Source organism: Terrapene carolina, unplaced genomic scaffold (genome assembly GCF_002925995.2).
Source record: "Terrapene carolina triunguis isolate 2854851 unplaced genomic scaffold, T_m_triunguis-2.0 Scaffold66, whole genome shotgun sequence".
In the NCBI taxonomy this organism is placed as follows: Eukaryota; Metazoa; Chordata; order Testudines; family Emydidae; genus Terrapene; species Terrapene triunguis.
Genome location: NW_020664417.1, coordinates 59,142,477 through 59,159,869, shown reverse-complemented (window position 1 = coordinate 59,159,869; position 17,393 = coordinate 59,142,477). Strand labels below are relative to the sequence as shown.

The window sequence follows — 17,393 nt, the reverse complement described above, 5'->3', positions numbered from 1 at the left end:
CTCAGTGCAAGGGATGACACTGGAGCAGCTGGTACCAGCACAGTGCCAAACTCAGCATGGTCCTTTGGAATGAAGGAGCCATCAGTGCCCTTTGGTGCAGAGGCATCAGAAGAGGAGCTCTAGACTGCATGTCCTAGCACAGGAAGCCTGAGGAGAAGATCTAAGTCTCTTACTTGGAGTCAGGGATGGGTGATTTGTGTCTGGAGTCCTGACCAGAGCAGTGCTCCTTTTCCCCCTCATTCCAGAAAAACAATGCATCTTTTGTGAAGCGGCCATATGAGAGACAAGAGTACCACAGTTAGCCACTGCCAAGGCCAAGATCAAGATGGCTGATCTTTCCAAGGCTTCTTGGGACCATATGTTGGGGCTGCATAGAGTTCTTCTTTAAGAATAATTTTAGCCTCACCTCCTTGTTCTTGAGGGTCCTTTAGACAAGGAGCAGCATATTAATCAACGCTCTGTTGCATGATTCTCTTCCAGACAAATAAGAATGGCCGCACAGGATCAGAACAATAGTCCATCTAGAATAGTATCCTGCCTTCTGACAGTGACCAGTGCCAGATGCTTCAGAGGGAATGAACACGACAGGACAATTATCAAGTGATCCATCCCATGTCTTCCAGTCCCAGCTTCTGGGGTTAGATCTCTGATCATCTTGGCTAATAGCCATTGACAGACCTCTCCTCTATGAACTTATCTAATTCTCTTTTTAATGCAGTTATGCTTTTGGCCTTCACAACATCCCAATAATGAGTTTCCCAATTGAATGTACATTGTATGAAGAAGTACCTCCTTATGTTTGTTTCAAACCTGCTCCCTATTAGTTCCCCTGCTTCTTGTGTTAAGTGAAGGGGAAAATAACACTACTTTATTCACTTTCTCCATATCATTCATGATTTTCTAGACCTCTATCATATCCCCCCCTTAGTCATCTCTTTTCTAAGCTCAACAGTCCCATTATTTTTAATCTCTCTTCACTTGGAAGCTGTTCCATAGCCCTAATAATTTTTGTTGACCTTCTCTGTACCTTTTCTTATTCTATTATATATTGTTTTAGATAGGGCAACCAGAATGCACAAAGTATTCAAGGTGTGTGCGTACCATCGATTTATGTAGTGGCATTATGATATTTTCTGTCTTATCTATCCCTTTCCTAATAGTCACTAACTTTCTCTTAGCTTTTTTGACTGCCACTGCACATTGAGCAGATGTTTTCAGAGAGCTGTCCACGACAACTTCAAGATCTCTTTCTTGAGAGGTAACAGCTAATTTAAACCCCATCATTTTGTATGTATAGTTGGGATTATTTTTCCCTATGTGCATTACATTGCATTTATCAACATGAATGTTGCCCAGTCACCCAGCTTTGTGAGATCCCTTTGTAACTCTTTGCAGTCAACTTTGGACTTAACTATCTTGAATAATTTTGTAACTTTTGCAAACTTTGTTACCTCTCTGTTTACCCCCTTTTCCAGATCATTTATGAATATGTTGAAAAGGACTGGTCTCAATAGAGATCCTTGTTGGACCCCACTATTTACCTCTCTTCACAGTGCAAACTGACCATTTATTTCTACCCTTTGTTTCCTATCTGTTAACCAGTTATTGATCAATGAGAGGACCCTCCCTCCTATCCCATGACTGTGTACTTTGCCTAAGAGCCTTTGGGGAGAGACCTCATCAGAGGCTTTCTGAAAGATCAGTACGCTGCATCTATAAGATCACTCTTGTCCACGTGTTTGTTGACCCCAACAAAGAATTCTAATAGATTGGTGAGGCAGGATTTCCCTTTACAAAAGCTGTGTTGACTCTTCCCAGACATATTGTGTTCATCTATGAGTCTGATCATTCTCTTCTTTACTATAGTTTCAACAAATTTGCCTGGTACTAAAGTTACCAGCCTGTAATTGCCAAGATAGCTTCTGGAGCCCTTTTTTTTTTTTTTAATCTTGATTAACATTAGGTATTTTCCAGTCACTAGTAATTCTGCAATTTCCTATCTGAGTTCCTTCAGAACTCTTGGGTGAAATAGCGTCTGGTTCTAGTGACTTTTTGCTTAATTTATCAATTTGTTCCAAAACCTCCTTTACTGACACCTCGGTCTGGGACAGTTCCTCAGATTTGTCACCTAAAAAGCATGGCTCAGGTGTGAGACTCTCCCTCACATCCTTTGCAGTGAAGACCGATGCAAAGAATTCTTTTAGATTCTCCACATCTGGTGTGTCACTGTTAATGACCATGGTGGAATCAAAACAACAGACAGGTCTTGAAGCCAGGAGATTTGGAATCCACAATGATGTGGGAGTACCAACCTGTATAGAGGAGGGAAGGTCTTAGGTGAGGTTTTTTCTTCTTTTTTTCCCAACAAAAACAAAGGGAAAAATAAAATGTAAGAAATAAAAACTTAAAGCTAAATAAGTTAATGAAGTGTGTACGACAAGCTATGACGCACGAAGCACAAACACTGCTTGTGTTCTATCTCGCTCCAGGAGCAGTAGGAAGGAACTGAGTGAGGGATGCAGGCATCCAGCTCCATATGTCCATATCTATGATAGTAGAGAGGGTGTGAAGGGTGCAGGCTATTAAAAAAGAATCTAATCTTGCATACACCAAGAGTGGAATTGGTGTGGACAATTACTCAAATAATAGATTGTTATCCTTTACACAGAGGAAATCTTCTCCACTTCTGGAGTAACAGTTCAGTGTCAATTGATTCTTATATTAAAGAAAAACACTCTGATGCCATACAGAACATGGAAATAGCCAATGCCCTCTGCTACCAGATGCCACAGTTCTTACATAGACATCTGACGCATTGTATGAAGTATGGAAGACAGTTTAGAAAGCATGTGATCTTCAGCAGTGATGTCTTCTGATTCTTTCTCCCATTTCTTGGGGAGAAACCTGATAATATATATATCTATGGCAAATGCAACAGGGGGATAAAAAACAGAGAGGGGTGAGGAAAGAAAAGGTGATGGAAAGAGATGACAGTAAAATGAGCACATTTTCACAGTAAGCATTAATCATAGATTCATAGGACTGGAAGGGACCTTGAGAGGTCATCTAGTCCAGGCCCCTGCACTCATGGCAGGACTAAGTATTACCTAGACCATTCCTGACAGGTGTTTGTCTAACCTCTTAAAAATCTCCAATGATGGAGATTCCACAACCTCCCTAGGCAATCTATTTCAGTGCTTAACCACCCTGACAGTTAGGAAGTTTTTCCTAATGTCCAACCTAAATGTCCCTTGGTGCAATTTAAGCCCACTGCTTCTTCTCCTATCCTCAGAGGTTAAGGGCTTGTCTACATTATCTGCTGGATCGACAGGCAGTGATCGATCCAGCGGGGGTCAATTTATCACGTCTAGTCTAGACATGATAAATCGACCGCCGAGCGCTCTCCCGTCGACTCCGGTACTCCACCAGGGCGAGAGGCGCAGGCAGAGTCGACGGGAGAGCATCAGCCATCGACTTACCACAGTGAAGACTCCACGGTAAGTAGATCTAAGTACATCAACTTCAGCTACGTTATTCACATAGCTGAAGTTGCATAACTTAGATCGATACCCCTCCACCCCCAGTGTAGACCAGGCCTAAGAAAAAAAAAATGTCTCCCTCCTCCTTGTAACAACCTTTTACATACTTGAAAACTGTTATCGTGTCCCCCTCTCAGTCTTCTCTTTTCCAGACTAAACAAATCCAATTTTTTCAATCTTCCCTCATAGGTCATGTTTTCTAGACCTTTAATCATTTTTGTTGCTTTTCTCTGGACTCTCTCCAATTTGTCCACAGCCTTCCTGAAATGTGGTGCCCAGAACTGGACACACTACTCCAGTTGAGGCCTAATCAGTAGGGAGTAGAGCAGAAGAATTACTTCTCCTGTCTTGCTTACAACACTCCTGCTAATACATCCCAGAATGATGTTTCCTTTTTTTGCAACAGCTTTACACTGTTGACTCATATTTAGCTTGTGGTCCACTATGACCCCCAGATCCCTTTCCGCAGTACTCCTTTCTAGGCAGTCATTTCCCATTTTGTATGTGTGCAACTAATCACAGCTCGATGCCTGTCTAGCCACTACCAGATGGCAGAAGTTTGTAGGCATCATGGCATAGGAGTCTAAAGACGGATCTGAAAGAGAATAAAGTTGCAGCTTTATGGATTTTTTTAAAGGGAATTTTGCTATGCACAAGAAGTTGCGTAAGAGAAAATGTGAAGGTGTCTGAGGGAGAAGCTGACTGGTAGGCAAAAAGGCTAGGAACATTGCTGAAGGGAAGGCAATACTCTTACAGGCTACTCAACAATAAGAAACTGAGGAGGTCCCTGTCAATATGGTGGCATCATCTACAAGTTATACAGGGAACAAAAATCAATCTGCGTAGCTGTACTTCAGGGAGCCTGAAAGGTCCTGAAAAGAAGCCAGATGGGGAACATGAAACCCCTTAGTCAAATGAACTGACCAGGTGAGCCTCAAAGCCATTCTCAGATGGCACCAAGGACAGCCTCTGAAACCAAGACTCCATATAAAAAGACTCATGTACATACTCCAGACCTGAAGGATGCCTTTTACTGGATCCTTTTAGTGAAGAATGGGCACAATGTGAAACATGGAGGCATTTGGGCATTAAGAAACCTCAGCATCCACAAAGTGGGGAAAACCTGATGCAGTCCTAAGGAATGAGCATTGCTGGAAGATCTGGAAGCACCCTCAGAATCAAGGAAGCTAGAACAGAGACCTCCAGTCCACAACAACACTCCTACTTCCTCTTAATCTTATGATTGAGGCAACAGAAGAGCAAAACCAAAGCTACTACAAACATATGATGCAAGTTTGATCACAGACCAAAGGAAGTTTGGGACTGATGTGAACCTACTTAGCCAGAACTTTTCTGGTACCAAGATGGCCTCTAGCACAGATGGAGCTTGTCAGCTACCATCCAGGCACCAAAGACTGTGGGTTTTGATTTCACCATGTTAGACAGAACTGTACCTTACCCTGATGATGGATCAAAGGGTTATGGGGTTGTGTATCTGGCTATGGAAAAATACAGTGGCATAAAATACACCAACTTTTTTGTGGGGGTGATTGCCCTAGAACTGCATGGAGATTGTCTGGAATCAAAACTGCACAAAAGCTATGCAAAGTTATCTATCTAAAATGTATTAACTATTATCTAAAAATGCATCTAACATGTATGAACTATAACTCCTCTAACCAGTTAACAGAACATTTTTCATCAAAGACAAAGAAAACACTCTTTGTGTATGAAATGAAGACCCATATATGTATAGCTGCTAGCTGTGGAAAGGAAAGAGAAATGAGGCTGCTTGGGATTGCTTAGCCTCTTAGAACCTTAGCTCTGGGAACACATCCTATTTGTAGGAATATGCAGAAGCTACCTCAAAGAAAGGTGTAAAATTCAGCTTCCTTGTACTGTAGCAGACAAACAATAAAAAAGGGATCATGGGGAGGGATCTTCCCTCTCTCCCCTCACCACAAGAGTTCCAGGCTTAAAGTACTGATCTAGGATGGCCCTATGCTAAGAATTGAGACAGACTGGAACTCAATATACAGTTCTCACCAGGCTCACTCTGCAGCTCCTTACACTATAGTTTATCACCTCACACCCAATGCTAACCACACTGATCTCACCCCAACAGGGGAGAAAAGAGGAGCCTCCAACTACCACCAGTAGACTTCCCTCAGGGGTAGAAGGAGCCACTACCAACTTCTTTTACTACTGAAAGAAATTTGGGGCTTGTCTGCACATTGATTTTGCAAAGATCTCACTACATTGGTGCAACTCCCCTACTGTGGATGCAATTATATTGATAGAAAGGGGTTTGGGACACACTAGAAAAGCTGGGGCTTTCTTCTTTATGACCGTATAAAATTCTCATTTCTAGCCCTGAAAGGACATGAGATATTAGACTTGAAAGCCATCAGACTTCAGAAGTAATTTTGGGCAGAAGGGATTCTACATCTAGAGGGAGAAGTAAATATTTCTCTAGAAAGATGATACAAAAGTGCTATTTGAAGCTGTTTAGAAAGTTAGAATAAATCCTGAGGAGATGTATTGGTGGCAGGTAATGAGATTATAGGCATGTGATAAAATGAACTGGTATGCAATAGCAATACATTTATTACACTCCTGTACAATTTACCACATGGATATCACCTCCCGGTATCATATATATTTTCATAAACTATCTCCACCATTGTTCAAGGTTTTCATCTGTTGTTTAAAGCAAGATATTTTACGTATTTCTAGGGTTTAGGAGAATCGCCTCATACCAAGCACTAAATGCTGAGTAACTCGAGAATGTAGATATATTCAATTATTTTTAATTTTAGAGATGCATAAATATTACACATTATTTATTTAGGAAATAATTATATTAAATACTTACAAGATCTTCTATGATTTCTTTGACTGCTGCTACAGCTAAAATAAACAACAGAGGAACCAATGTTGTATAACGACCTGTTGGCGACACATCTGGAATTTGCTATTAAAAAAAGAAAAATGTATTTTATATTTGTAAGTCAAAGTGCAGTTTGATTATAATAAACAGAACTTAGTAATGCAAAAGAATGCCACTTTATTCAGGTTCATGTACAATTCCATTTTCTTCATCTGCACATTTTAGTCCTTCTTACTACCGAGCCTATAATCGCTTACTATTTTCAATCTCCCTAATTCATTACACTTATACCTGTTCTCATAAAATCAGAAGCAACATGTAATTAATATGAAAAATGTTTCTATTTGGGCAACTGAATTATAAAATGTAGGCATAAATATATAGGAACTTATGGTGAGATATTTTGCAGCATTCCCCTCCATCTTCCCACCACAAGGGCTGATGCTATATCTGATTTCAACACCAAGTCTGGGGAAGAACACTGAGCTTTCCAGTGTCTCAGTAAAACTCTTTTGTTTAACATAAGAGATAGTTTAATACTTTTGTAATGTAGTGCTGACAGTTTTCCATCTGATGGCTATCAGACAGACCCAAAAGACATGGTATAGTAAAGCACATGAGTGGTTACATTTTTAAAAGTACTCAGAGGAATTATTCTCATGATGAAGTTATGCATATGCTTCAGTGTTTTCAAGAACGGGGATCTAAAGTTCAACTGCCCCATGACCAGTGGAATCTATTCACTATTTTCTTTGGAGTTAGATGTAAGTTGTGCAAAGGAAGACTGCATTTTACAAAGCACTGTGTTCGGGCGGGATAAAAATCATGTATTAAAAAATCAAAATCAGATTTTTTTACTTGTGTGTTCCTAGTTCTTTGCATTCTTATTTTATAGTCTTAAATTGCAGTAGATGTTATGTACTTGTTTCTTTAATTAGTGTTTCCTAATTAACAGAATTTCAGATTTTAAATAGAGGTTTCTCCTGCTAAGAAGTTTCATATTTAAAATGTTCATTTATACCAGAAAAAGGCAAGTCCTACATCCTCATTAACACCTCTGGTTGCAAGATCACAAAAACTAAAAAACCCACAAAACTGATAAGCAAATAGCCTATGCTATACGAATGTGCATGCATGAGTATAGCTGGGTGATCTAATGTTCACAATGAACTATTGTGTGTGTTACAGTAACTACAGATAGAGGAGCTGCTTAGTTCTATGGCAAACACTGATAACTCTGGTCATCCACATTCATCTGAATATTTGACAATCACTCATGATAGAGGCAGGAGGTGTGAGAGTGAATATAAGTGCCATGTGACTAGTGTTATGGTACAAAATGCAGCCAATATCACTAAGATGAGGAGAGCTTTGCTCTTTTGTTAATTGTATATATTGACTAATTAATATACAACAACACTGATTTAGGTGAATTTAGAAATGTTAAATATAAATGTAACTTTGTCACTATTCCTGTCCAGAGTTCAAACTTCAGTCATTAAGTATGGCATATATAAAGTATCACACCAACTATATGGTCTGCCTTTACATTATCAACTTAAAACAAATGTGAAATATTTTAAATCAATGCAGTTCAAAAGTATTGTGTGCTTTTTAAAAAAAAGCACTTCTGAGTAAGATGGACTTCCGGTGGATGAAGCACATAAATAGTCTTCTCTCTAAGGCAATCGAAGTTCAACAGTTAAATAATGGAAGAGTTAAATATCACTCTGCTGCACTTGGTATAGTAATTGGTACTAGTACTAGTTAATGTCAGAGTCACCTATGTAGAAATGTCACATGAGAATCTCACATTTTAAAAATAAATGTCTATTTTAAATTAAAAGAACAGGAGTACTTGTGGCACCTTCGAGACTAACAAATTTAGTCTCTAAGGTGCCACAAGTACTCCTGTTCTTTTTGTGGATACAGACTAACATGGCTGCTCCTCTGAAACCTATTTTAATTACTTGGTTTTGATATGCATCAATATCTTTGACTGCAATGGTGTCAGATCTTAAGCTAAGATGGATCAGGGCTGATCACTTCCTGAAGATCCTTTCTACAAGAAGCTGTGTTGGTGATTCAGTAAGGTTGTATGTTTTCCTCTCAATCAGCACTCTGCTAATTGACCAGTATCAGAGATGGAAGTGCAGTCTTCTGGAAGAGACTTCAAAGTGAGGCCCTGTCCATCTGTGATCAAAGATCTTCTGGCACTTTTTGTAAAGGATGAACCTTAGTCCTGATCAAATACAGGTTGGTAAACCAAAAATATTAGTTTCTTTGTCTGAAATATTAATTTATCATGATGGAGGACTTCTACAATGAGAACAGGTCTGTTAGCCCATCAGTTAAGTTCAGGCCATAATGAGAAATAAAAATTCCAAGTAAGGAAATATTTTCTATAAATAAGACAGTTGCAAAATGAGATGTATAAATATCCAGTATTTCACTAACATTTTATTCTTAATTGATTAAAGCCGTATCACATGATTTAATTAGATGGACACATGGTATTTCTGTAAAACATATAGCTATAATAGTAATCCATGGAATGTATTAGCACTTAAATGTTTTGAAATTCAGATTTTTTTTTAGTTGAGCTTACCTGAAGTAATGCAATAAAAAGAAAAAATGCATTAGCAGCTCTTCTGAACTGGGAATAAAGAAACCTTGGCAGGAATGTGATTATGTTGTATTTTGCAGTGCTAAAAAAGAAAGACAAAAAACCATGTACAATTATTATAGTACCAACAAGTTACACACACACTTTCCTTATTATTCCTTGAAGTGCATGTCATGACAGTACCTTACAATCCAGGTGTTCTGAAGAACAATACATTTGCTTCAAATAAAAAGCTGAAAGAGGGTGTTAAATGAATTAGACAGTGCCTACATTAAGAATCATTTGGAGTTCCAAACCTAAATGATCTCCATCTCCCAAACCACAGCACTTGAGTTGACTCATAAACATCATTATTGTATGCAGTGTTGTAGCTGTGTTGGTCCCAGGATATTAGAGAGACAAGGTGGGTGAGATAATATCTTTTATTAGACCAACTTCTGTTGCTAAGAGAAACATGCTTTCAAATTACACAGAGCTCTTCCTCAGGTATATAGTACCATTTCAAAATTATCTATCTGCTAGCAAAGTAGCAGACAGTATCATTTCAAAACTGGTCCTGAGGAAGAGCTCTGTGTAGCTTGAAAGCTTGTCTCTCTCACCAACAGAAGTTGGTCCAATAAAAGATATTTCCTCACCCACTTTGTCTCTCATAAACGTCAGACTGCTTTACTAGTGAGCAAGCAGATAGTACAATTGTTGGGATAGTATGAAAGTACGTAGATAATTTTGAAATAGTACTATCTGCTATTTTGCTAGCAGATCATTTTGAACTGGAAATATGTACTTTAAGACTATCACAAGGAAAAATACGGTGTGTGTATAACTTAAAAGTTGCCTCATCAATCATTTGAATACTATTTCAATTTTAGCGGTGCCTAAATGCTCCTAATAATTAAGCTAAGAGAAACGTTCACATCAGTTCATATGTAGACTATCCTACAAGTCCTGGTTTGATCTGTAGGATTGCACCCACTTAACAATAAACTATTTTAAGAATACAAGAAAACAAAACACAAATGTATCCTAATGCTAAGTTATGGAAGATGGCTACATTTGTTTGTTTGTTCTTAAAGTTCAAGATAAATATTTAAGGGATTTTTATGATAGACTAACTGCTCTACATCAAAGCTCTATGTCCTATGCAGAACATTACAAATGGATTATGCACCAGAAATCCAACCATTATTTGGCAGATGTCATGTCTTATTCATTTTATCTTTCAGCCTTTACACTGTTAAATTTATTGAGTGGTTGTTTCTTACTTTAATTATAATGAACATGAAAGCAGCTGATCAATACTGCAAACGGGTTATAAACACAGTGACTACCAAATGTCAGTGTATGAACTTATCTGACTCAACATGCCTAAAGTAGAAGGGAAGTTGTAAAAAATGAACAACTGAATGGACTGATAATTTTAAACAATTTTGAAAAATAAAATGTAAATATTGTCAAGAGTTAAGTTACAAGATGGAAAGATTTTATGCTCATTGCTAAGGCTGCAGAAAATTTGTTTCTTCACTGTATAGTGAATAAAAGCAAATTTACTTTCATAAAGCTTTTGTGGGTTTTTTCATTTTATTTTCGGTACTTTTTTTTTTTCCAGTGAATTTTTTATTCAGAAAAATTGTCCATGTTGGGGGAAAAAAAAATCAGAACCTTCCTGTAACTCATAAGACTATGCTTAGGGACCGTTACACTCTATCCATTCATTCCCTTTTGATTGCAGATTTGGAGAAGGATAATATGCTGAATCACTGTGCATGTTAGATACAATAGTATAGTAACAGATGGCATGGTAGATCTGGAAAACAATACCATGTTTCCCAAAGATTCCAGACTGACCCAGACAGCTAGCCTCAGTGAGTCTAGCTAGTTAAGCATATATCTAGACAAGCGTTTCTCAATGTGGTCACCGCAGGGGCACCGGAACAGCAGGCACCAGAGGGCCATGGCCCCATTACTATTAAAAGTGGGAGGTCTATGCCCCTCCCACTTTTTACTGGCCATAAGAGCGAGCGACAGGGGAAGGGGCAGAGAGGAGCAAGAGGGAAGTAGGGTCGGGGTGGGGGAGAGGCGGCACAGGAGCAGGGCCCCGGGGGAGGAGGCAGTGCGGGGGCAGGGCCTTAGGGGAAAGGTTGGGGTGAGGCCTCAAAGAGAAAGGGCGGCACAGGGCAGGCCTTGGGGAAAGGGGCGGTGTGAGGGTGGGGCCACAGTTCAGGCACCGGTGGCCCCCCCACACTTTTAGGGAGCTTCCGCCGCTCATGGGCCACTGTGGCTGCACGCAGCCACCAGTGGATTTTTGTGTGGCTACGACAGCCTCCAAAGCATGGGCAAAGATGGGGACAGGGCACAAAGCTGTGGCTCCTCCCTGCAGCACCCAGCTGTTGCTCTTGAATAGCTGTTACCAAGGGCAGCGAGATACGCCACCTTGGTGTTTGCACTAACACTGCCAGGTATTGGAGCCCTGCACCGTGCAGTCACCTCATGGGCTGCGCCTTTGGAGACACACAGAGCCAGTCTGCACAGCACTGGAGGCAGCTGTGGTGTTCAGTTTCTGGGGCACTGCCCTGCGTAGCCCTCCTGCTCCTGTCCGGGACTCCACAGGCAGCCAGTGAGTTCCCGACCCACCTTCTCCAGGGCGGGCTCCCACTGAAGGGCCACGGGAGGCAGGGACAGAGAGACGGATTTGTCAGAGCTGCCACCAGCAAGAATTGGTGGACTCACTCTGAGGCCACCAAAAATTTTGTTGTGAGAATCCCTGCTCTAGACAGATTTCCTACATTGTGCTGTAGTCTACTACTGGGAAAGTTTCGACAAATAATACATTATGCACATAGTAACAATAAGAATGATGTGCTACACTCCTTAAGGAACCTCAGCTAGAGACTTTTAATGAAGTTTATAAAAATTTCTATATAAAAGTATATAAAAAACTTCACATCAGAATAACTTGAAGAACAAAACAGTTTATCTGCTTCTGGAAGCAAAAAGACCCCAACACCAGGACCCAGTTTAGCAATGGTGCCGGAAGAAACAAAGAATCACTATAACACATCCAGGATATGGAAAATGTGTGCAGTTCTATAAGGAAGACCAATACAACAGAGTAGACCATATTTATTTTATATTAAATTTAATTTTACATCGTTCCCTCATTTTCAGTTTTCCAAGTGTATCAGGTTTATGTACTGATAACTCATACCTATACCACAGATGTTGCCCCTGGAGAGGGATGAAGAAGGAAACTAGGTTTTGGCAACTGGGGCAGGGTCAGTTGGGACTTGGCACCAGTGGAGGTATGGGAGACTTTTGTGAGATAAGCACATCAGTCACATGTTTCTGGGAAAATGACAAGCACTGTGTGTCAGGAGACTGGGTTGTAGGTGGTCATGCCCAGTGGTTGGAATGGGAATCAGGCCTAATGGTCGAAGACCCCTGAAATGTGCCATGATTAAAATCATGCAGGGGAATCTTCAGCTCACACGGAGCGAGGGGGGTGGGGCAGAAAGAGAGTCGGGGGCAGTGCTGCCTGCCTATGCAGTGCTGCACTCTGTGCCTGCTGAGCAGCAACCTGGGCCTGCCAGGCAACCCTATCTCCAGCAGGGAAAGACTGGCAGGGGAGGGATCCATACTAGCCCTTTGCTGTATGCAGTAGCTTGCTGGCAGCTCAATGTATATGCTCGTGGACTTTTTGCCTCCCTGTGCTCATCTCTCTCAAGCCTTGCTTCTGCTCTGCTCCTCCACAGATCCAGCCCAGATTCTGCCCTGCACCCAGCCTTATTCACACCCTTGAGCAACCTGGTTATATTGAAGTAATTCTGTAGAGTAGACCAGGGCTCAGGAAGACAGCACTGTACTGATTTACATTTGGTTAGCACTTTCCAGGTTATCTTTACAATCACGAGGGCTAGATTTTTTTAAAAATAACAGTCCAAGCTTAAACTCTAGAGCACAATTCTGCAGTAATGGGATGGAGGATTCTGTGGAAAGTCTGATGGAAATTTCAACAGCTGAGATTTACAGACTATATGGGTCAATGCTAAAATGTAAACATCTGAATTTCAGGCTCAGAACTATTAATGAATGTTAAATGAAGCTGGCCAGACAGAATCTATAGCAATAGTGAAGACCCTGAGGACATCAATCACCATCAAAAGGCTTTGTGTAAAGAAACACTGGAGAATTCTGACAGTTGAACTGACAACAGTCAATGTTAAAGAAGATTTACAGTTGCTCAGAATTATTTTAGGTATATGTCTGTTAAACTGAGACAGAGAACAAAGGACAGCTTAATTCATCTGGTAATGTTGAACTCTATGCCTTGTAACCTCAAAACAGAGCAAGACATCACCTCAAAGACGCAAAGAATGAAATTAAACAATATCAAAAACCAGCACACAGTACATCATACATTCCTGCCTACATTCCTAGCACATTCCATAAATGCTTGGGAACTACAAGTACTCACACACAGAAGTTCAAGGCACAAAATTGGGTCTATTTCATAAGAGCAGACAGGAAGGAAAGCCCAGCATGAATCCACAGTATTCTGAACTGATTTATGAAAAGAGCGCCAAGTTTTTTCACATGACAAAAAAAAAATGAAGAAACGAGGGCTGTCAATTAATCACAGTTAACTCACACAATTAACTCAAAAAACCCCACAGAATACTAAGTGTACAGTGCTCATTTTATTTTATTTTTATTACAAATATTTGCACTGTAAAAATGAAAACAGAAATAGGTGAATTGAAAAATACTCATACAAGTACCGTAGTGAAATTTCTTTATCGTGAAAGTACAACTTACAAATCTAGATTTTTTTTTGTTACATAACTGCCCCCTAAAAACAACAACAAAGTAAAACTTTAGAACCTACAAGTCCACTCAGTCCCACTTCTTGTGCGGCCAATCGCTAAGAGAAACAAATTTGTCTACATTTACGGGAGATAATGCTACCCGCTTCTTATTTACAATGTCATCTGAAAGTGCGAACAGATGTTTGCATGGCACTTTTATAGCCGGCATTGCAAGGTATTTACGTGCCAGATATGCTAAATATTCATATGCCCCTTCATGCTTTGGCCACTATTCCAGAGGATATGCTTCCATTCTGATGACGCTTGTTAAAAAACTAATCCGTTAATTAAATTTGTGACTGAACTCCTTGGGGGAGAATTGTACGTCTCCTGCTCCATGGTTTTACCTGCATTCTGCCAAACCATGTTATAGCAGTCTCAGAGGATGATCCCGCACATGTTGTTCATTTTAAGAACACTTTCACTGCAGATTTGACAAAATGCAAAGAAGGTACCAATGTGAGATTTCTAACGATAGCTACAGCATTCAACCCAAGATTTAATAATCTGAAGTGCCTTCCAAAATCTGAGAGGGACAGGATGTGGAGCATGCTTTCAGAATCCTAAAAGAGCAACACTCAGATGCGAAAACTACAGAACACAAACCACCAAAAAAGAAAATATTCAGTGCATCTGGCACGTAAATATCTTGCAACGCCGACTACAACAGTGCCATGCAAATGTCTGTTCTCACTTTCAGGTGACGTTGTAAATAAGAAGCGGGCAGCATTATCTAGTGCAAATGTAAACAAACTTATTTGTCTGAGTGATTGGCTGAACAAGAAGTAGGACTGAGTGGACTTGTAGGCTCTCAAGTTTGACATTGTTTTATTTTTGAATGCAGTTATTTTTGTACATAACTCTACATTTGTAAGTTCTATTTTCATGATAAAGAGATTGCACTACAGTACTTGTATTAAGTGAATTGAACGATACTATTTATTTTTACAGTGCAAATATTTGTAATAAAAATAAATATAAAGTGAGCACTGTACACTTTGTATTCTGTGTTGCAGTTGAAATCAGTATATTTGAAAATGTGGAAAACATCCAAAAAAATTTATAAAAATGGTATTCTATTATTGTTTAACAGCACGATTAATCACAATTAATTTTATTAATCGCGCGACTAATTTTTTTAATTGCTTGCCAGCTCTAGAAGAAACCAAACTCATCCCTGCATCTGTTCTTCAAGAGACTGAATTTTCATGGTACTGGCCACATACTTAGTGCGTTAGGTCCAGTCTTCAAAATAAACCCCAGCAGATGTCACAAAGGATTCTGCTTCTGGTTCATAAAGATCTAGCTCATCTTCCTCAAGCCATTAATGAAGATGAAAAGAGGCTAATGACTGCCGGAAAACGTTGTAACTTCTGTAATAAAGAAGGAACATGTTTTGGAAGTGTCAAATTTTGTTCAGTGAAGACCTAAGTTCCAAATACACTATCTGTGAATCTTGCAAACCAACTTTCAACAAGAAACTCCTTCTCCAAGGCTCCTTTCCTGAGGATGACAGTTTTAGCCACCACCATGCAGGAGTTATCATGTTTGGCACAAAAGTGGGCTAGTCAGGAATTCTGTACCCATCAGAAAACATGAGAGAAAGAGAGGTTACTCACCCTGTGCAATAACTCTGGTTCTTCAAGATGTGCACTCCTATGGGTGCTCCACTTCAGGTGCCTGTGCACGCCACACCCCTTTGGATTGGAGATGTTCATTAGCAGTGTCCATTTGACCATGCATACCCTGCTAACAATCTCATGCCCCGGCCCATGGTTATAGCAGGCTGCAAGTGCGAACCACCCTCCATTTTTTCTCCACCACTGAGGCCTGGTCTACACTACAGGGTTAGGTCAAATTTAGCCGCGTTAGGTCGATTTAAAAATGAATGCGTCCACACAACCAACTCCATTCCGTCGACCTAAAGGGCTCTTAAAAACGACTTCTGTACTCCTCTCTGGAGAGGGGAGTGGTGCTAAAATCGACTTTGTTGGGTCGAATTTGGGGTAGTGCGGACACAAATCGATGGTATTGGCCTCCGGAGCTATCCCAGAGTGCTCCATTGAGACCACTCTGGACAGCACTTTGAACTCCAATGTACTAGCCAGGTACACAGGAAAAGCCCCGGGAACTTTTGAATTTCATTTCCTGTTTGGTGAGTGTGGCCAACTCAGCAGCACAGGTGACCATGCAGTCCCCCAGAATCATAGAGCGTAGAATGTTTCTACGCTCCCCCTATCATCTCCGTCCCTGAGGTTATCGCAGATTAGAAGGCAAAAAAAAAACATACTCGCAATGACATGTTTTCCGAGCTCATGCAGTCTTCTCGCACTGATAGGGCACAGCTTAATGCATGGAGGCATTCAGTGGCAGAGGCCAGTAAAGAATTAACTGAGCGAGAAGAGCGGAGGCAGGACGCAATGCTGAGGCTATTGGGGGAGCAAATGGACATGATGAAGCGTCTGTTGGGGGAGCAAATGGACATGATGAAGATTCTGTTGGAGCTGCAGGAAAGCCAACAAGAGCACAGACCCCCGCTGCATCCACTGTATAACCACCTCCCCTCCTCCCCATGTTCCATAGCCTCCTCACCCAGACGCCCAAGAATGCGGGGGGGGGGGGAGGGGGAAGGCTCCGGGCACTCAGCCACTCCACTCCAGAGGATGGCCCAAGCAACAGAAGGCTGTCATTCAAACAGTTTGATTTTTAGTGTGGCTACAATAAGCAATGTGGCTTTGTCCTTCCCTCTTCCCCCACCCCACCCAGGCTACCTTTTCCGTTATCTCTTTTTTTTTTAATTAATAAAGAAAGAATGCATGGTTTCAAAATAATAATTACTTTATTTTGAAGGGGGAAGGGTGGTTGGCTTACAGGGAATTAAAATCAACAAAGGGGCCGGGTTTGCATCAAGGAGAAACACACACAACTGTCACCCTGAAGCCTGGCCAGTCATGAAACTGGTTTTCAAAGCCTCTCTGATGCGCAGCGCACCTTGCTGTGCTCTTCTAATCGCCCTGGGTCTGGCTGCTCAAAATCGGACGCCAGAAGATTTGCCTCAACCTCCAACCCCGCCATAAACGTCTCCCCCTTACTCTCACAGATATTATGGAGCACATAGCAAGCAGCAATAACAATGGGAATGTTGGTTGCGCTGAGGTCTGACCAACAGCGCCAGCGAGCTTTTAAACATCCAAAGGCACATTCTACCACCATTCTGCACTTGCTCAGCCTATAGTTGAGCTGCTCCTTACTACTGCCCAGGCTTCATGAACGTATCCCCCGAGCTCGTTGCTGGGGAGCAGGAGAGCAGAGTTGCAGGGGAAGTGATGGAGCTGTACACCATGCCCTGGAGGTTGCTAGGAGCCGGGAAGGGAAGACGTTCCCAGAACCCCCGGCCAAGCTACATGTCTGACGAGGACAGTTACCAGCCCTACTGCACCATCTGCTGCCAGCAGCACCCAAGAGGACCAGAACGG

At 41.0% G+C, this 17,393-nt stretch overlaps 1 protein-coding gene across 2 annotated transcripts in view; it reads right to left on the bottom strand.

The window, feature by feature from the left end:
* The window catches only part of ATP8A1 (ATPase phospholipid transporting 8A1), a 257,682-nt gene that overhangs the window by 209,353 nt on the left and 30,936 nt on the right, over window positions 1–17,393 (bottom strand). For both annotated transcript variants that reach the window (XM_024211695.2, XM_024211694.2), the window contains exons 3-4: window positions 9,038–9,137; window positions 6,415–6,513 (exon numbers count right to left, since the gene is read on the bottom strand). In XM_024211695.2, the coding sequence (XP_024067463.1) occupies window positions 6,415–6,513; window positions 9,038–9,137 (199 nt within the window). The remainder of the gene's footprint in view (window positions 1–6,414; window positions 6,514–9,037; window positions 9,138–17,393) is intronic.